General features: G+C 47.6%; 1 protein-coding gene across 2 annotated transcripts in view; it reads left to right on the top strand.

The window, feature by feature from the left end:
• Positions 1-22,058, top strand: part of ZBTB47 (zinc finger and BTB domain containing 47) — a 101,528-nt gene that overhangs the window by 40,870 nt on the left and 38,600 nt on the right. For both annotated transcript variants that reach the window (XM_089689028.1, XM_089689027.1), the window contains exon 2: positions 7,929-9,323. In XM_089689028.1, the coding sequence (XP_089545154.1) occupies positions 7,929-9,323 (1,395 nt within the window). The remainder of the gene's footprint in view (positions 1-7,928; positions 9,324-22,058) is intronic.

The raw sequence follows: 22,058 nt of genomic DNA, 5'->3' as shown, positions 1-22,058 counted from the left end.
GGGGTCACATATGAAGATGACGGAGCTTCTCCAGGCTTCTTAATCGTTTGCAATTCCAGCTGGCTCTTGGTGCGGATCTCATTATTGGCCTTCTGAAACGCAGAACTGACTCTTACTCTACGATCTTCTACGGTGTGCCCATGTTTGGAGGTGGAAGGATCTCATCTTAAAGTAGATGTAAACCCGAACTGAACGACGTTTTGTTGGCTTAGAGCTCTGAGCATCTAAACCAAAGACCTTTTTTTTTTTTTTTTTTTTTTTTTTTTTTCATGAAACACTTTTTGCTTTTTTTCATCCTTTTTGTTCCACCCCAGTGCAGCTGATCTCCTGCAGCTTCTGTGCAGCCTGCATGGCATTTATCAAGGCACGGTTCTTGATGGTGACAACCGTGGACCATTCTAAATGTGTGATGAAATGTCACTTGTCTCAATCCAAAGCCTGTGTTACCGGGTGACCATGCAGTATGGAAATTAAATTGGAGCGATTATAGAGATTAGCATGGCCAATAAAAATATTTAAAAATTAGAATTAAAAAAAAAAAAAAAAGCTATAAGACGTAGTGCAGCACTAAAAAATTATATATAAATAAATGCATACATAAACACCTGAGGCTCAAGTTATAAAACTTTAAAATTGTAGGGACACTTAATATATAATGTCCAAATAATATGCAATAAAAGTTCAAATATGAGTAAGTGGAGATATGATCAGGATGGTGACTCTAGTAATCCCAGTGAGGCATATAATTCGGTGACGTGCAGGAGAATAGTAAAATTACGCACTCACTAGATGCGCAATTTATAAGCGCAATAATCAGATCAATTACACCAGAGGTCCCCTCTGTCCTGGAAAGGATGCAGCTCAGAATGGGTAGACCCTTCCCTGGGTGTGGGCAGTGAGATGACGCCTCTAGAGGTCTCCTTAAAGCAGTGGTTCTCAACCTGTGGGTCGCGACCCCTTTGGAGGTCGAATGATCCTTTCACAGGGGTCCCCTAAGACCATCAGAAAACACATATTTCCGATGTGTAAAGAGCAGCTACTGTGTAGAAAGCAGCTGCTGTGTTGAAAGCAGCTACTCTGTTAAAAGCAGCTACTGTGTTGAAAGCAGCAGTATTGGAGGTAAAACAACACTCATGAATTATAATTACTGGGTAAATCATTTTATGGTTGGGGGTCACCACAACATGAGGAACTGTATTAAAGGGTCACGGCATTAGGAAGGTTGAGAACCACTGCCTTAAAGGATAGGCTGCGGTGGGGGTCAGCAATGGATCACTTTCCTCTGGGCCTTGGGATGGTCACCTTGGGTCCTGGGGGATTAAATGCTCGGTACGGAGAAAAAAAAATGGTGCCCATAGTGTAGTATGTCAAAATTATGAACGATTTTATTAATGAGTAAATATAGGTAAAAATATGAACACACATTCAAATCCAAAAGCCTTCGCCAATAGGTATATACTGTAGCAGGGGCGGACTGACCATTTGGAAACTCGGGCACTGCCCGAGGGCCCGGGGTTAGTAGGGGGCCCCATGAGATGCCCCTGGTACCTTTTTCATAGGCTTTTTTGAGTTTGGGCAAGGACACAGGGGCCCCATGATCCCCTATTGCCCGGGGGCCCCATGAGTTGTCAGTCCGCCCCTGTACTGTAGTATGCAAATGTATGCAGCACAAAGCCTCCCTGAGTGCTCAGGGACTTCTTCTCTGCGTGTCACGGGCACGGGAGTCCATTCAAATGAATGGGCTCTCGTGCCCATGCAAAATGCGGCCCGCACGGTCGCAGAGATGTGAACCGGGGGTAAATCCTAAGTCAGGCTTTCTCAACCATTTCAACGCAGAGGAACCCTTGACATAACTTTCCGGTCTCAGGGAACCCCCGCTAAAAATGACTTCATCTACAATTCATGATACATTAGTGTGATGTTCAATGGGAAGAATGCTCCTTGGTCCTCGTGCACACGGGACGTTTTTACAGAAGCTGTTTTTGGCTTTTGACATTTTCTTCTACAGCCAGTAAACTACCCCAGCATGTTATCCTAGGTGTCCATGCACACATAGAATGAAATAGATATTTTTTGGCTGAAAAAAACCCCCCAGAACTAGTGGGTTTCTAGAGGAGTTTTGTAGCTGTAAAAATGCTCGAACGCTGAAAAATGCTGTAAATCGCAGAAAACCAGTGTTTGGACTTTTATTTTACCAAAAAAAAACCTCTAAAAAAACGCTAGCAAAACGCTAATACAAAAACGCTAAAAAATGCACATTTTTAATGTGACTTTACACACCTAACCTTACCAGCGTTATTAAAACATCCCATGTGCATGGAGCCTTACACTGGTGGTCATTGGGAACAATTACCCCCCCCCCCCCTTTACATGTAGCTAAAAAGATCAATGGTGTCAGTGGGAACTTACCTGAGAGGCAAAAATTGCTCATTGCACAAGGAACCCCTAGCAACCTCTGGAGGTACCCTGGTTGAGAAACCCTGTCCTAAGTTATAGATGGATATAAAGTGCTAAACATTCCATTAAAAGTGCATAAGACCCCAGAAACCACTAAACAGCTCATCCACTCCCTCATCATATCACGACTCGACTACTGCAACTCCCTCCTCACTGGCCTGCCTCGCCGCTGGCTATCCCCGCTTCAGTCCATCCTGAATTTGGCAGCCAGACTCATTTACCTTTCCAACCGCTCCATCTCCGCCACCCCCCTCTGCCAATCCCTCCACTGGCTTCCCATTGCGCAACGGATCAAATTCAAAATCCTAACACTGACGTACAAAGCCGTCCACCATACTGCCCCGAACTACATCACTGACCTAATATCCAAGTACTGCCCAACACACACACTCCGCTCCTCACAAGACCTCCTTCTCTCTAGTGCCCTGGTCTCCTCCTCCCATGCCCGCCTCCAGGACTTCTCTAGGGTGTCACCCATCCTCTGAAACTCCCTACCCCAACCCATCAGATTATTACTCTCCTCTCCTTTAGGCGCACCCTGAAAACCCACCTCTTCAGGGAAGCCTACCCCACCCCCTGCTAACTTGCCGACCTCCTCCACTCTTCCTACCACTCCATCCCCCACAGCTATCTCCTCCTGTGCCAACATCCCCTCCCTCCTAGATTGTAAGCTCAAAAGAGCAGGGCCCTCGATCCCCTCATGTTTTGTATTGTATTGGTATTGTTCTGTCACATGTTCTGTCCCCCATTGTAATGTACAGCGCTGAGCGAACTATTGGTGCTTTATAAATACTGTATAATAATAATAAGAGCCAAAAAAAGTAAATAATGAGATTCAAAAATGATTGCTATGAGTCCTCCTTTAAGAAAAGTGTAACACTCCGGGACTTTCCACCCCATGACAAAGTCTTCATTTTCACCTCTGTGTGTTTGGTGCCCCACACCCTTCTGGGAGCAAACTCACCAATTGGTGTTGGCCACCTGAGTGTATCCTGAGGTAGGTCAGAAATGCTGGCTCACTGCCCCACTGTGTATGGCAAATATCTCAGGGTCACTGTATTTCCAGTTATCTCATGCCCAGGGGCAGACTGACAACTCATGGGGCCCCTGTGTCCTTGCCCAAGCTCAAATAAGCCTATGAAAAAGGTAGCAGGGGCATCTCACGGGGCCCCCTACTGACCCCGGGCTCTCGGGCAGTGCCCGAGTTTCCAAATGGTCAGTCCGCCCCTGTTCATGCCCATACAGGAGAGGAGTCGCACAGAGAAAGTCCTTCATAGCTTTTTACCATTTATTAAAATCTTTAAAAAAACCTCAAAAGAATCGCAATATACAGTGCCCGACCCCGGAATCCTCTGCCAAAGGTCTGTTCCTAACGCTGCCGCTCCAACCAGCAGTAGAGTCGGCGTGCCTTCTAAAAGGCTTAAATGGCTTGCAGACAGGAAGATCCAGGTCCTGCGTGTTTCTTTACATTCCGGGACGTTATCAGGAGGCCTGGTTTTGGGTGGAGACATTAAAGGAGAAGTATGGCCAAAGCTTTTTTGGCTGTTCTTCTCATGTAGGTCTTTTAGGTCACGGAAGTGCAGTGGATTCTGCACTCCTGTCATCTATTTTTGTCCAACAGCGGGCTAAAGTCCGTTGACTGCTGACATTGCTCATCCAGTCCAGGCTTGTGGAAAATCCCAATCATATGGTCAGAATCCACCCAGCAGCCTAGACTGGTACCTTGCTCAGCCTCTGAGGGATCCGCCAATAGCCTGAGCCAGCTCCTCCTGCCCCCACCACAGCCCAGAGCTCCAATGAGCACTGGAGGGGCAGAGCAGACCGCCTTAGACTGACTTATACATATAAAAATGCAGCGCTGTAAAATGATCAAATCATGCAAATCAACACAATAATAGTCTTGAAAAGGTGCTCATTAATTCCTAGTGCCAATGGAAATAATGCAAACTAACCAGAAGCGCGTTTAAAATATGCATGTGTGTAAGAAATCCTGGAGATTCCCCTCTCTCCCTCTGGTCAGAAAATAGATATGTGCTGAAATGGATGACGGTAATGCCCTCTTGTGGGAAAACGAAATCCTGCAGGTCAGGAAGCTCCCAGGATAGGATATTCCTCTTCAGTGGAACCAGGGCTGGGATTGAAATCACTCTGTGGCTGTGAAATTGGGAGAAAGACCCCTCACAGAGAACACAGAGAGATACTCATAATGTAGTATATTACTTCAATTTATTTCAAAAAACCAAGTAAAACATATAATCAGGTGGCAAGTGAAAGTGACCCACTGACCCTCTTAAAGTTATAGGTGGCCGCCGGGCCTCCACATGGCACCGGCGGCGTAGTGTCAACGACGTCCACAGGCTCCCACTGACGCGTTTCGTGCGCACGCACTTCTTCTGAGGTAGAGAAAGGACCATCACTTAGACTGACTGTCTCGACTCTCTGATCAAAGCAAGGCAAATGCATGCCCGCTATCCACGCTTGGAGTTGCATTAACATTTAATGGCAATGCAAGCGCAATGCGCATTTCCGAAACACGCAGCAATTCACGCATTTACTGTATGTTAGGAAACACACAGATGTGCATGGAGCCTAAAGGTAATCACAAAATGATACAATCATAAGATGCCTTATTCCAAGCTTGTACCTAGTGCGATGACATTTTCCTTCAGGTCAATGGGAATATCATTTAGCAGTTGTCAGTCTTTTACTGAATCTATTCAATCATTTTAAATTTCCATTTGCTGCATATCTAAGGGTTTTCCTTAACCTCCTTGGAGGTATTCCCGAGTGTAGCTCGGGGTAACATTTCAGTACCAAAAGCGGTAACCCCGAGCTACACTCGGGAATACCATACGGCGCTGCTCCGGGATGTGTTCTTCACTTACCTTACTCTGCGCTCCCACGATGTGTCCCCTGCAGCGTCCCCGGCCATCTCCTCCGGCCGATGCCGGCATCCGGCTTCTGTGTCCTGTCCCTGTGACGTCGGGACGTACGGGCGCCGCCGGCGGCGGGAAATTTAAAAATTTTAAAAAATGTCATTTTTTTTTTTTTTCATTTTACACAGTAAAACATTGCTGTTTCAACCTATTTCACATACATTTTGTCCCGAGTGCTTTGTCCGGCGCCCTGCCTGCATTTTTACTGTTCTTTCTGCCTGGAAACTGAGAAATGTCCATGGCGTCCAAAAAGTGTCCCTTTAGGTCAAAAGCGGTTTAGATCAGCTAGAGAACAGCGATAGTAAATCAGAACCACTTGCAGAATTGAGTGATAATGATTCGTGGGGGAAATTCGTCATCAGAAACTGAAAACGATTTTGCGACTGAGCTCAGCAATGTGCGAACTTGGCGCTATATTTCACATTTCAGTGTTTTTGGTTTGATTATATTATTGAATTAAATTTTTTATTATTTTTATATTTTTATGGTTATTTATTAAATTATAATTTATGATTTTGTGTTTCAAATTTTATCATACCCAGGATGTTTACTAGACTCTTGTTCGGACAGATTTCAGTGAGTTTTTCCTAAAAATTACAGCCTACAATAAAAAAAATACATATTTCCATGCAAAAAAATGGTACCGCTTTCAGCACCAAAAATCTGAAATAATCAGACCGCTAGGGAGGTTAATGACAAATTCCATGTTTGGAAATTTGTACCTAGCTACATTTGGTCCAGCTTTGGACCAATGTAACTTTGCATATGGCATACTTGTGGGATCCCTCTGGAAACCACTGTAGTAGACACCTGTAGTCCAGTAATCTTCACTAGCTTCAAGGTCCAGTGACTAACGGCTGCCCTGCGGCATTGTAAAAATGGGAGGTCACCCACTCGGCAAGGGCGCCATGGCAAGGATTTGCATTCTGTTAAGGAATACCAAGCATTCACTGATTGGATGGGGGCAGGTGATGTAACACTTCCCACCTCAACCAATCAGAGAATGCTATGCATTTGTTAAGAAAATGCTAAACGTTCTCTGACTGGCACCCATGCCAAGCAGCCGATCTCCTGTGTTTACAATGCAGTGGGACAGCCAATCTGCATGGGAGGCTAATGGATATTACTGTAGTAGCGGTGGCCAATACAGGGATTTCCAGCTTCTAAAGGGATCCCACAGATCTGGCATATGCAAAGTTGCATTGGTCCAAGCTGTAAAAATTTCCATACCTGGAATTCTTCTTTCATAATGTGTGAGAGGATTTTTTTTGTATTCTCAACAGATCAAAAACATTCAAGGCACCTTTTTTGGCAGCAGTGCAGAGATTTAATGAATTATCATCAAACGTTCCCATTAATAGAGTGTGATGTGGTAATTAGAGAGTAGGTTTGATGTCCTTGATTGAATTACGAGGCCCTGGACTGTATATTTGTCCAGGTGACCCAAGTCACTGGGACTGCAGCTAATGGAAAAGCCAGCCTTCTGAGTTGTCACCAGAGCAGCATTGTCCTGCCCTACCATCCAGTAGGGTTCAGGAAGTATGAGGGCCCTGTCTTTTGAAATTTGACATCTTTTAGAGTGCAGAACGTGTGCAGGTCCTGTCCTTTGGAACACATCTAGGAGGATGCAGGGAGTATGAGATCCTGTCCTTTGGAGGACTTTAACTAATGGAAAATCCAACCTTCTGAGTTGTCACCAGAACAGGAGAGTCCTGCCCTTGGGAGCAAACGTCCAATTGGGTTTAGGAAGTATGAGGGCCCTGTTCTTTGAAACTCATCTTTATTGGGGTACAGAAAATATGAAGGTCCTGCCCTTTGGAACTTGCGATGTAATACGGTACATGGACTATGAGGTCCTGCCCTTTGCAGGACCTTGGTGTTTGGAGATTAGCATCTAATGAGGAACAGGAAGCATGTGTTTCCTGTCCCTTTGGAGCATGGCATCTAGTAAGGGTCGTTCTATATAGATCTTGCTTTCTACAGGAAGCACAAAGACGTTACCTTTTCAAAGTTTGCAGTCTAATAGGATACAGAAGTTGTGAGGGATTTGTTCTCTGCTGTTAAGAGCTTGCCTTCTAATAAAAAACAGGTGGTATAAGGCTCCTGATCTTTAGAGTTATAGTCTAATGGGGGCCATAGTCCTCATCATATAAGGAACAAAGGCAAGAACTTCTATCTACTAGGGAGCATGAATCGACCAGAAATCTATACCACTGTTAATATCAAACTAAATCAGTAACAGAGAATGGACCTTCCATGCAACAGGCAATTTAGAGATTATTTGTCTTCGGGGATGGACAAATCCCTGGAGCCAGGTAGCCAATCTGCTTTTAAAAAGAAAACTCTGTTGACCCTGACTATTTAATTATTTTGCATTCATTGCTGTGGGATCCCAAATTCCTTGACATTCTATTGGAGTGGCCTGGCTCCCACCTTTTAATTTACCTTTGTCAGATTTTAGTAGGTTTGGCATCTGCTCTAATGTGATCTTGCTCATTTTATACACCCTTACACTCCTTTCTTTTCTTTTTACAGTTGATCGTCGAGAAGACAACGGATTACCCCTCCACGGAGTATTCTCTGGTGGAAGATGTGGCCCTCCACTTCACCTGTTTAATGGACAGACTCAACGAGCAGCGCCTGTTTCAGCCCGACCTCTGCGATGTGGACATTGTTCTGGTTCAACAGAAGAGCACTTTCCCGGCTCACAAGGGTGTCCTTGCTGCCTACAGCCAGTTCTTCCATTCTCTCTTCACCCAGAACAAGCAACTTCAAAGGGTGGAACTGTCCTTGGAGGCTTTGACGTCTCGAGGCTTCCAGCAGATTCTCAATTTTATTTACACCTCTAAGCTCTTAGTCAATGGCTGCAATGTGCAGGACGTTTTAAATGCTGCTGCTGTGTTGCAAATGAACGAAATTGTGACATCATGTCAGGAGCTCATCCACAGCAGGTCGTTGAACCTGGCAATGGCCAACGACATCTTAGACACAGAGGACACTAGGACCGATGTCACCACGGTCATGCAGCCTCAGTTCTATAGGGAGATCAAACAAGAGGTTGATGCCCCTTCAACAAAGATTTACGCCCGGGAAGGAAATGACCCCTACTCTGTTCGAGTAGAGGACAGCGTGAGCAAAGGACATCTGCCCAGCGCCACATCACCTAAGCAGTATTTCAAAGATGAGGAAAGAAGCGGGGGTAGGGTCTGTAAAATTGAAGGAGCCGACTCAGAGGAAGATATGGAAAGCCAAGAGTCCTACAACAGAGAACAGATCATCGTAGAAGTCAACTTAAATAACCAGACACTAAATGTTTCTAAAGGGACTGACGGTAAGGGGTCAACAGATCCGGTGACTGTCTTAGACCGGTCAGATGGGGATGATCGGGGATCAGAGGAAGAAGGGGATGATGAAAATGAGGAAGAGGAAGGTGGAATGGAAGAAGAAGAGGATTTTCTAGATATGTTGGAGGACGAAGATGATGACATTCTTCCAAGCGAAGAGGAGGATATTGAAGAACCCCATGAGGAAGAAGAGGAAGAGGAGGAGGAAGAAGAGGAGGAGGAGAAGGACGATGAATCGGCAGACATGGCCAAAGATGAAAACTCTCCTGGTGAGGGGAGCAAGTCACCGGGCACAGACAAGGCTACCAAGCTGAGGAAAGGAGCAAAAGCATCCCGAAATCGAGGAAGCAGTGGGAGGCGGAAAAAGAAAGGACAGGATGTGTTGGGGCAAAAGGCCAAATTTGAGGAGAAGCAGAACTTCCCTTGTAAAAAGTGCCCTAGGGTTTTCAATAATAGGTGGTATCTGGAAAAGCACATGAACGTCACCCACAGTCGCATGAGGATTTGTGACAAGTGCGGCAAGCGGTTCCTTTTGGAAAGCGAGCTCATGCTCCATCACCAGACAGACTGTGAAAAGAATATACAAGTAAGTTTCTTTATGCTTGACACCTGCCGTGTTGAGTAAACATTAATAAGAAAAATGTATGAATGCTGATCTTAGGTCTTTTAGTCAAAGGTAAGTTTGCATTCCTTAATTCTGTTTTTCTTTTCTTGCATGCCTGAGCAGGTTTCTCCAATGAAGCAATCTTTATGCAAGGAATGATCTAAAAGTCCATAGCCATACACAGAAAGTAAAGACTCGGGATCACTTTGATTTTTCAACATAGTTTTACTTAGCTGAAAGCCCAACTTCAGGCTCAGCCCTCTGCTCCTCAGTGCTATCCCTCATTTCAACCCCATGCTGTATTCTTTTTTTTTTTTTTTCTGTCTTCAGGTCAATCATGTGATGTGCAGGGCCCTCCTGTTGATGAAAAGTGCTGTATTGTGTGCCTCATAACACTATGAATATAGGGCGGCCTACACTCACTGTATGTCCTAAGTCCTCCCGGTGTATTGATGTCTCTTTCAATGCAGATGACTGAAGACATCTGGTGGCATTGTGGGGGCAGCTCTGTTCAGGAGGTGTATATATGTAGCCAGAAATGCTTTTTTTAATATTAAACACTGGCTCCTTTAAACAAAAATATAGCAAAACACAAACACCAGATCCTAAAGTTGAATGGAAACCCCAAGTTTATATGTCAATGGAGACGGTCTTAAATGGTGTTCCTCTTCTGATCTCAACAGATCCGGGATTAAACTGACTGTGGGGAACTCTGCAATTAATAGTCCAGATAGGGGTGAGGGGGATCCTTAACAAATGGCTGAAACAAAAACCAGAAGAGAAAGGAGCACCAGCCTAGTGCATCATCATGACACCATTTTGTTGTAAAGAAATAGAAACTCCAATATACTCACAAAAATGAACAACTAAAAGCATAAAATCAGTCCAGTCTAGGTGAACGAAGGGTTCCCATCCGTGTGGGCATAGGAAACGCATTTTAACCACTTCCCGACCGGCCGTTGCATATAAACGTCCGGACGGTGGCAGTGCAGGGTCGGGTGGCCGTTTATGAACGGCCTCCCCGCACCCTGCTTGTGCGCGCTCCCTGGGAGCGCGCAGCACCGCGATCCGGTGCCCGCGGTGTCCTCCGGACACAGTGAAACACCGATCGTCGGACGGGACCTCTGTACTTGTCACTTGTGACATCATTGCTTACTACGTGTGAAATCTGTGAATGATCACAGAGGTCACATGGTACAGGGCTAGTCACAACAGCCTTGTACCATGTGACAAGCTGTGACCAATCACAGCTCACTCAGTACTTCTCAGTGACTGCAAGAATGCACACAGAGAGAAAGAGAAATGATTGCTTTTACATCCTATATGGGTGTAAAAGCAATCATTGTAAAAAAAAAAAAAAACTTCATCACCCTCCACAAGTAGTACAGTGTCACCATGGTGATACTGTACTGCTAGGGTGACGGTATGTAAAAATAAAAAAATAAAAAAATAAAAAATAATATAAAAAAATTAAATAAAAATGTAAAAAAAAGTTTAAAAATTATAATTTTTGGTTATAAACGAATTTGTTTTTTTTTTTACTAAAAAGATAACGAAATACATTTTGGCAAAGATTTATGATGAAATATTATTTATTTGCAAAATTTTATAAAAAAAACACTTTTGTTCAAAATTTTTGGACTTTTTCATTTACATAGCAAAAAAAATAAAAATCCCAGCAGTGAATAAATACCACCAAAATAAAGCTTTATCTGTAGCAAAAAAATGGTAAAAAATTATTTGGGTACAGTGTTGCATGACTGCGCAATTGTCATTCAAAGTGTGATAGCGCTGAAAGCTGAAAATTGCCCTGGTCAGGAAGGGGGTAAAAGTGTCCGGTCTGGAAGTGGTTAAGGGCAATGTCTTCCTCATCAGAGCTTTGATGAAGAGGGCACTGCCCTTGGAACTCCTTGACTATGCCCTTGCGAATGAGCAGTGTTCATTCACCTGAACTGAATTAATAGTATGCTTGGTCATAATGGTGTTATAAAAATGCACTAGGCTGGTGCGCCCTATCTTCCTAAAAATTGCCTGGAGTTGGGCTTTTAACTTTGATGCACTTTTGTAGGCAGTGCTGATGTGTTTTCGTTCCATCCGGGGAAAAAAAATTCTCAAACCACTCCACAACATCCATGACCTCATCATAGCTTCAAAACCTTCTTCTTTGCAAATGTTCTTTCAGTCTTTAGAATAGTAATAACTAGTAGGTTTGAACCACTAGCAATCCCTCTGTCAGTGATGGCACTCAGAGAAACAAGATGGCACTCAGTAGGACAGTTAGGAGCAACTTGCCTGGCCTCTTCTCTGTAAATTGCTTCCCACGCAAAGGTTATACGCTTGAAATTTGGCAGATACACATTCAAAATAATACACTATGACATTCAAACACCACCCCGATCAAATAACTCCTTCCATGTTGGGCTAAGGACTTTTGGATCCCCTTCGTATAACGCTTTGGCTATCCTATATAACGTTTTGTCCATCTTGGTGATGAAACCAGTGAAATTGGAGCTTTGGAAATAGTGTTTGTTGGATAATTTGATTTCTGAAAGTGGAGCTCAATTAAAAATTTTTTGATTTGACAAAGGTTTTTCATTTCTTTCATGGTTCCCAGTGGGGAGATTCACCTTCAATGATCACACATGAAGATAGACAGACATAATTAATAGTAACGGGCTTCTTCCCAGATATGGCCTTACAAAAAAGTGTGGTTGGAGTTGTGCAAATGGCTTACAAAGCAATTTAAATGGTGTACAGTGGTCCGACATTCCACCGCCCCGCTGATCACTGCTCAGGGTGGTAGAGTGCTGTTGATTGGAATAATGTGTTGGACCTCTACAAACCCAAGCTGCTGCTTATGCATAGGAGCAGCATTCCGAATCTCCAGCTACTTGTTAAACAGTGTATTTTAACCCTTGCTTACAGCCCTTAGTTTGTAAAATTCTACCAAAAAAAGGATATATATACCCCTCCCCCATCACAATCATCCATCTGTCCCAAGTATTATTATCACCAGCCCCCTTCTTTTTGCCATAATCACCTCACCCTTGTCAAAAACATCATCATCCAACTTCCCCCTCCATCCTCATTACATTCCTCCTCATGCCACTATCATCACACACCCCACCACCACTATCCTATGCCTCCCTCTTGTTGCCATAATCATCACCCTTTTTCCCTACCACCATCATCTTTTTTCCCCACCACCATCATCTTTTTTCCCTACCACCATCATCCATCTTCGCCAAACCATCACTTGCGTCCCCCTTGTTTACCATAATCACCCTCCCCGTCATCCACCTTCCCTCCATGCTACTATCATGATCCATCTTGCCCCGCCATCATCATCCATCTTGCCCCACCATCATCATTTATGACCCCAGCATTATCATTACATGTATTCCGTGCCATCATCCACCCCAGTCTCCCCACTATCATCGTCATCCAACCATCTTCCTCCATCATTCATTATCATTATATGCTTCCTTGCACCATGATATATACTCCACCCACCATTACCATCCTCATCACATGCCTTCCCCACCACTGTACATTATACTTTCCTCTGCCACCATCCTCCCCACCCAAACTTCATTACCCACCATGGACCACCCCACTATTCATTATCTACCTTCCCCCACTATCATATTATACCTCCCTCCCTCATTACATGCCTCCATTAGAACAGTGACATATATCACTGAATACATCCTCTCTGCATTAATGGGAGATTTCATTTGGGCATTAAATATGTCAATGGCACAGCCAGATTGGCTATCTGATTTCTTTTTCTGCTGCAGCTAACACGGTTTGGTCACCTCCTTGTCTCCAGCCTGTGTTTGGTCATTGAAGTGGAAGCAACAGGCTGAGGAAGTCCTCTTTTGTGTTTCTTGACAGCACATGAGCATTCAGCAAACCTGACTGGCTCTTTGTGCTGCTTCTCCATCTCCTAGTCTGAGCTTTGCTGTACAAGGGATTAGGAGACAGATTCCAAGTCAGAATAGTTTAAACTAGTTGCATATAAAAATTAAATTTAATCATTTTTAAGACCGCTTAATCCATTGGTGTTTTTCTGTGTTGGGTTCCAAACTGAGAAATTAGCCAGTAGGGTAGAACTTGTTGCTCCGGAATACAGTGCCTTTTAATGTACGCTGCGGCTTTTTCCTCTACAGGTGAAGTAAATGAATCCAAGAAAATATATACAATCGGTAGGGCTTGCTTCCACCATAACTTTGTAATAAGTGTGATAGAAAGTCCAACATGCTGCTTATATAACATTAAATGCAATTCCACCAAAAACGTAATGCAAATTGCATGACAACATAGGTTAAAGCGGAACTCCGGACAAGCAGCTGAATTACATACATGGAGCTGTTTAAGCTGCCAAGAGATTTTGTATTTGTCTTTCCAGTCCTGGAATATAAACAGCTCTGCCACACAGCACATCCCTGTCTGGCAGGGTCGGAGACCTGATTTTCCCTAGCTGCAGCTGTTATACATAGAGGTCTTGTACTCTGCGTTGAGTAGAGGGACAAGGCAATGGACCACTAGTCTCGGTTATAGGTAGGTGTCCCAACCGAGTGTAAGGGGTTTTGTTGAACCTGAACTCCATAGATGATATACACTATATTGCCAAAAGTATTGGTCCAGCCCTCCAAATCATGTGATTCAGGTGTTCCAATCCCCTCCATGGACACAGGTGTATACAATCAAGCCCCTAGGCATGCAGACTGCTTCTACAAACATTGGTGAAAGAATGGGTCGCTCTCAGGAGCTCAGTGACTCCAAGCGTGGTCCCGTGATAGGTGGTCACCTGTGCAATAAGTCCATCCGTGACATTTCCTGGCTACTAAATATTCCACGCTCAACTGTTAGTGGGATTATAACAAAGTGGAAGCAACTGGGAACAACAACTCAGCCACCAAGTGGTAGGCCACGTCACATGACAGGGCGGGGTCAGCGCATGCTGAAGCGCACAGTGCGCAGAAGTCACCAACCGTCTGTAGAGTCAATAGCTAAAGACCTCCAAACTTGGTGTGGCCTTCAGATGAGCCCAACAACAGTGCGTAGAGAGCTTCATGGAATGGGTTTCCATGGCCAAGCAGCTGCATCCAAGCCTTCCATCACCAAGTGCAATGCAAAGCGTCGGATGCCGTGGTGTAAAGCACGCCACCACTGGACTTTAAAGCAGTGGAGATGTGTTCTCTGGAGTGACCAATCATGCTTCTCTGTCTGGTAATCTGATGGACGTGTCTGGGTTTGGCGGTACCAGGAGAACAGTACTTGCCTGACTGCATTGTGCCAAGTGTAAAGTTTGGTGGAGGGGGGATTATGGTGTGGGGTTGATTTTCAGGGGTTGGGCTTGGCCCCCTAGTTCCAGTGAAGGGAACTCTTAAGACAGCATACCAAGACATTTTGGACAATTTCATGCTCCCAACTTTGTAGGAACAGTTTATGGACGGCCCCTTCCTGTTCCAACATGACTGCCCACCAGTGCACAAAGCAAGGTCCATAAAGACATGGAGGAGCCAGTTTGGGGTGGAGGAACTTGACTGTCCTGCACAGAGTCCTGACCTCAACCCCATAGAACACCTTTGGGATGAATTAGAGCGGAGACTGCGAGCCAGGCCTCCTCCCCCGACATCAGTGCCTGACCTGACAAATGTGCTTCTGGAAGAATGGTCCAACCTTCCCATAGACACCCTCCTAAACCTTGTGGACGGCCTTCCCAGAAGAGTTGAAGCTGTTATAGCTGCAAAGCGCGGGGCCAACTCAATATTGAACCCTACGGACTAATGCAGGCCATAGATGGGTCAAAAATCGTCCGATTTTCGGATCGTTTGTGGGCTAATTGTTCGGCTGTTTTTCGGTATTTTGGCAGATTTTTTTTATCGGTAAAGTTGGAAAAAAATCGGCCGATTTTCGCGGCAATTATGAGCAAATCAGCCAATCTTTTTACCGATAAAAAAAATCTGCGCATGATCAGTGACCTGCAAGAGGAAGACAAAAAGAAGAAGAGGAAGAAGAGGAAGAAGAAGAGGAAGAAGAAGAGGAAGAAGAAGAGGAAGAAGAAGAGGAAGAAGAAGAGGAAGAAGAAGAGGAAGAAGAAGAGGAAGAAGAAGAGGAAGAAGAAGAGGAAGAGGAAGAGGAAGAGGAAGAAGAAGAGGAAGAAGAAGAGGAAGAAGAGGAAGAAGAAGAGGAAGAAGAAGAGGAAGAGGAAGAAGAAGATGAAGAGGAAGAAGAAGAGGATGAGGATGAAGAAGAGGAATTCCAGTCCGGCAAAGAGTGCCCTGCAGAGAGCTCCACTATTTCTTTGACATTTATAGCGGCTGCAACATTGTATCTTTGTTTCCGAATAAAAACATCTGTATCTGAAATGGATACAAATAGATACAATGTTGCAACCGCTATAAATGTCAAAGAAATAGTGGAGCTCTCTGCAGGGACACTTTTTGCTGGCTGTAGACGGGATGAAAATCGGCCAATTTTTTTTTTTTCTCTTTTTTTTTTTTACCGTTCCTGGTAACGTCGGCCGCTTGAACGACCGATTTTTCATTTTTTTTTTAAAGAAAAATCGGACGGTTTTCTCCCCATCTATGGCCTGCATAAGACTGGGATGCCATTTAAGTTCATGTGGGTGGAAAGGCCGGCCGACCAATACTTTTGGCAATATAGCGTATTTTGCATACTTACATTGGGCCTGCAGATTTCAGCTTCAAATACAGGTAGTATCTATATGTGCTTTGGTCATTGTCTGAGTTTTCTGAGTAGAGTAAAGGCAAAACCTTTTTTTTTTTTTTTTTTTTTCCCTCTGTTTTCTCCATTGGGGGAGATTTGCCTTCAATTCTTGTCTCATAGCCAAAAGAGGAAGTTAGAGGAACTCCCTGCAAATTAAGGGAATCACTTTGGGACCCCCAGGTTACCAGAACTAGTGTCCCCTTTGGAGGATTTCCCCTTTTACTTTTCTGGAGAAAACACAAAATGTATTTTTTTTATTTTTTTTACTTTAAATGATAATGGTACACAAGACAAATAGGGTGAATCACCCTAACGGGGACACAGAAGGAACAAAAACGTACAAGTACTCCCTTCCTGCCCAGGCCAATTTTCAGCTCTCAGCACTGTTGCACTTTGAATAACAATTGCGCGGTCATGCAACACTGTACCCATATGACATTATCATTTTTTTTTTTAGACAGGTAGAGCTTTCTTTTGGTGGTATTTAATCACCTCTGTGTTTTTTTTATTTTTTGCTAAAAGAAAACTAAAACAACTGAAAATTTTTTTTTAAAAAGTTTTTTTTTTAAGTTTTTGTTATAAAACTTTGTAAATAAGTGATTTTTCTCCTTCACTGATGTGCGCTAATGAGGCTGTAGTGATGGGCACTGATAGGCAGCAACGATGAGGAGACACTGATGGGCATTGACAGGCATCACTGAAAGGCAGCACTCATATATGGCACTGTTAGGCGGCACTGCCTGGCACTGTTAGGTGGCACTGACTGTCATTGATAGGTGGCACTGAAAGGCAGCTCAGATAGGCACTGATATGTGGCATTGATGGGGCACTGATGGGCATTGGCAGGTGGCATTGATGAGCACTGACAGCTGGAATTGATGGACATTGACAGGTGGCACTGCTGGGGCTACACTGATCATCAGTGCCCTGATGATCAGTGTAGATGTCCCCTCTGAGTAAAGCCGATTACCGGCTCTCCTCTCCTCTGTCAGCGTGACAGCTCATGAGGAGAGGAATGACGATAACCGGCATTTCCTTATTTGCATGCGATCAGCTGTGATTGGACACAGCTGATCACATGACCGAGCCGACGTCTTCGGCTCTTTCCGTTGATCGGTGATCCGCTGTGTCCCTGCAATCGCCGCGCTACTTGCTCCCGGAGCCGCGCATGTGTGGTTAGAGTGGGAGGACCGCCTTGCGCCCGTCATATAGCGGGCGGGAGGCCGTTAATCCAGCTTCACTCTGTCCAAAACTTAAAAAAAGTTTTGTCTTTAGCTACAGTTTCAATTTTAGATTGGAGTGGGGGCCATAATTTTGAGTTGCCACCAGAGCAGAAATAGAGGAGAAATTGCCCAATAGGAACACTTGATTCTCTGACAACCATCCAAAATGGGATTTTTATTAATATTGGAAAGAGATTCTCTTGCTTTCTGTTGATTCTGCAGACCGCGATGACAAGACTTTTTTTTTTTTTTAACTGCAGGAGATCTGGATACAATTTGGGCAGGGGCGGACTGACCATTTGGAAACTCGGGCAATGCCCGAGGGCCCGGGGTCAGTAGGGAGCCCCATGAGATGTCCCTGGTACCTTTTTCATAGGCTTTTTTGAGTTTGGGCAAGGACACACGGGCCCCATGATCCCCTATTTCCCGGGGGCCCCATGAGTTGTCAGTCCGCCCCTGAATCTGGGCAAAGTAAAATCTTTACGGATATTTGACTTGCTCCAGTGACTGGTTCAGTTAATGCATCTCATTGTAGCTCTCCTCTCCTTAGGGCAGTGCTTCTCAAACAGTGGGGCACGCGAGGCTCCGTCAAGGGGGGCGCGTCGCCCCCCCCCCCCCCCCCCCCCCTTCCGACAGAAGGGACACTAAGTACAGGGGTGGGCAGAGGGCTGCTGTCTCTTACCTGGCTCCCACGATGATCCATCCAGGAAGCGCTGCTCCTTCCGTCACTCTGGCCACTCCCTCACTCCTGCTGCTCGGCTCCGCCTCCTCACCGGTGATTGGCCGCCAGAACTGTAGCTCAGGAAAGGTACACAGGCGGCCAATCACGGGCGAGGAGGCGGAGCCGAGCGGACCCGCGAAAATCGAGTGAGGGAAAAGCCGGTAAGTGTGCAGTGCAGAGGTGCTGCTGCAACCACATATGCTGGCTGCAGCAGCACCATACTGCAACAGGGGTCAGCAAGTGTCATTGGTGTCAGTGGGAGGAATAGTGCCCCATCATTGGTGTCACTGATACTAATGATGGGGCATTATTCCTCCCACTGACACCAATGATGGGACACTATTCCTCCCACTGACACCAATGATGGGGCACTATTCCTCCCACTGATACCAATGATGGGGCACTATTCCTCCCACTGACACCAATGATGGGGCACTATTCCTCCCACTGACACCAATGATGGGGCACTATTCCTCCCACTGACACCAATGATGGGGCACTATTCCTCCCACTGACACCAACGATGGGGCACTATTCCTCCCCCCACTGACACCAACGATGGGGCACTATTCCTCCCCCCCACTGACACCAACGATGGGGCACTATTCCTCCCCCCCACTGACACCAACGATGGGGCACTATTCCTCCCCCCCACTGACACCAACGATGGGGCACTATTCCTCCCCCCCACTGACACCAACGATGGGGCACTATTCCTCCCCCCCACTGACACCAACGATGGGGCACTATTCCTCCCCCCCACTGACACCAACGATGGGGCACTATTCCTCCCCCCCACTGACACCAACGATGGGGCACTATTCCTCCCCCCCACTGACACCAACGATGGGGCACTATTCCTCCCCCCCACTGACACCAACGATGGGGCACTATTCCTCCCCCCCACTGACACCAACGATGGGGCACTATTCCTCCCCCCCACTGACACCAACGATGGGGCACTATTCCTCCCCCCCACTGACACCAACGATGGGGCACTATTCCTCCCCCCCACTGACACCAACGATGGGGCACTATTCCTCCCCCCCACTGACACCAACGATGGGGCACTATTCCTCCCCCCCACTGACACCAACGATGGGGCACTATTCCTCCCCCCCACTGACACCAACGATGGGGCACTATTCCTCCCCCCACTGACACCAACGATGGGGCACTATTCCTCCCCCCCACTGACACCAACGATGGGGCACTATTCCTCCCCCCCACTGACACCAACGATGGGGCACTATTCCTCCCCCCCACTGACACCAACGATGGGGCACTATTCCTCCCCCCCACTGACACCAACGATGGGGCACTATTCCTCCCCCCCACTGACACCAACGATGGGGCACTATTCCTCCCCCCCACTGACACCAACGATGGGGCACTATTCCTCCCCCCCACTGACACCAACGATGGGGCACTATTCCTCCCCCCCACTGACACCAACGATGGGGCACTATTCCTCCCCCCCACTGACACCAACGATGGGGCACTATTCCTCCCCCCCACTGACACCAACGATGGGGCACTATTCCTCCCCCCCACTGACACCAACGATGGGGCACTATTCCTCCCCCCCACTGACACCAACGATGGGGCACTATTCCTCCCCCCCACTGACACCAACGATGGGGCACTATTTCCTCCCCCCCACTGACACCAACGATGGGGCACTATTCCTCCCCCCACTGACACCAACGATGGGGCACTATTCCTCCCCCCCCACTGACACCAACGATGGGGCACTATTCCTCCCCCCCCACTGACACCAACGATGGGGCACTATTCCTCCCCCCCCACTGACACCAACGATGGGGCACTATTCCTCCCCCCCCACTGACACCAACGATGGGGCACTATTCCTCCCCCCCACTGACACCAACGATGGGGCACTATTCCTCCCCCCCCACTGACACCAACGATGGGGCACTATTCCTCCACTGACGCCAACGATGGGGCACTATTCCTCCCACTGACGCCAACGATGGGGCACTATTCCTCCCCCCACTGACACCAACGATGGGGCGCTATTCCTCCCCCCACTGACACCAACGATGGGGCACTATTCCTCCCCCCCACTGACACCAACGATGGGGCACTATTCCTCCCCCCCACTGACACCAACGATGGGGCACTATTCCTCCCCCCCACTGACACCAACGATGGGGCACTATTCCTCCCCCCCACTGACACCAACGATGGGGCACTATTCCTCCCCCCCCACTGACACCAACGATGGGGCACTATTCCTCCCCCCCACTGACACCAACGATGGGGCACTATTCCTCCCCCCACTGACACCAACGATGGGGCACTATTCCTCCCCCCCCACTGACACCAACGATGGGGCACTATCCTCCCACTGACGCCAACGATGGGGCACTATTCCTCCCACTGACGCCAACGATGGGGCGCTATTCCTCCCCCCCACTGACACCAACGATGGGGCGCTATTCCTCCCCCCCACTGACACCAACGATGGGCACTATTCCTCCCCCCCACTGACACCAACGATGGGGCACTATTCCTCCCCCCACTGACACCAACGATGGGGCACTATTCCTCCCCCCCACTGACACCAACGATGGGGCACTATTCCTCCCCCCCACTGACACCAACGATGGGGCACTATTCCTCCCCCCCACTGACACCAACGATGGGGCACTATTCCTCCCCCCCACTGACACCAACGATGGGGCACTATTCCTCCCCCCCACTGACACCAACGATGGGGCACTATTCCTCCCCCCCCACTGACACCAACGATGGGGCACTATTCCTCCCCCCCCACTGACACCAACGATGGGGCAACTTTTCCTCCCCCCCCACTGACACCAACGATGGGGCACTATTCCTCCCCCCCCACTGACACCAACGATGGGGCACTATTCCTCCCCCCCACTGACACCAACGATGGGGCACCTATTCCTCCCCCCCACTGACACCAACGATGGGGCACTATTCCTCCCCCCCACTGACACCAACGATGGGGCACTATTCCTCCCCCCACTGACACCAACGATGGGGCACTATTCCTCCCCCCCCACTGACACCAACGATGGGGCACTATTCCTCCCCCCCCACTGACACCAACGATGGGGCACTATTCCTCCCCCCCCACTGACACCAACGATGGGGCACTATTCCTCCCCCCCCACTGACACCAACGATGGGGCACTATTCCTCCCCCCCCACTGACACCAACGATGGGGCACTATTCCTCCCCCCCCACTGACACCAACGATGGGGCACTATTCCTCCCCCCCCACTGACACCAACGATGGGGCACTATTCCTCCCACTGACGCCAACGATGGGGCACTATTCCTCCCACTGACGCCAACGATGGGGCGCTATTCCTCCCCCCCACTGACACCAACGATGGGGCGCTATTCCTCCCCCCCACTGACACCAACGATGGGGCACTATTCCTCCCCCCCACTGACACCAACGATGGGGCACTATTCCTCCCCCCCACTGACACCAACGATGGGGCACTATTCCTCCCCCCCACTGACACCAACGATGGGGCACTATTCCTCCCCCCCACTGACACCAACGATGGGGCACTATTCCTCCCCCCCCACTGACACCAACGATGGGGCACTATTCCTCCCCCCCACTGACACCAACGATGGGGCACTATTCCTCCCCCCCACTGACACCAACGATGGGGCACTATTCCTCCCCCCCCACTGACACCAACGATGGGGCACTATTCCTCCCACTGACGCCAACGATGGGGCACTATTCCTCCCACTGACGCCAACGATGGGGCGCTATTCCTCCCCCCCACTGACACCAACGATGGGGCGCTATTCCTCCCCCCACTGACACCAACGATGGGGCACTATTCCTCCCCCCACTGACACCAACGATGGGGCACTATTCCTCCCCCCCACTGACACCAACGATGGGGCACTATTCCTCCCCCCCACTGACACCAACGATGGGGCACTATTCCTCCCCCCCACTGACACCAACGATGGGGCACTATTCCTCCCCCCCACTGGACACCAACGATGGG

This window comes from Staurois parvus, unplaced genomic scaffold (assembly GCF_062004578.1).
Source record: "Staurois parvus isolate SC_StPar_1 unplaced genomic scaffold, SC_StPar_1.0 ptg000467l, whole genome shotgun sequence".
Lineage (NCBI taxonomy): Eukaryota > Metazoa > Chordata > Amphibia > Anura > Ranidae > Staurois > Staurois parvus.
The sequence above is the reverse complement of the archived record's forward strand: the minus strand, read 5'-3'. Positions and strand labels throughout refer to the sequence as shown.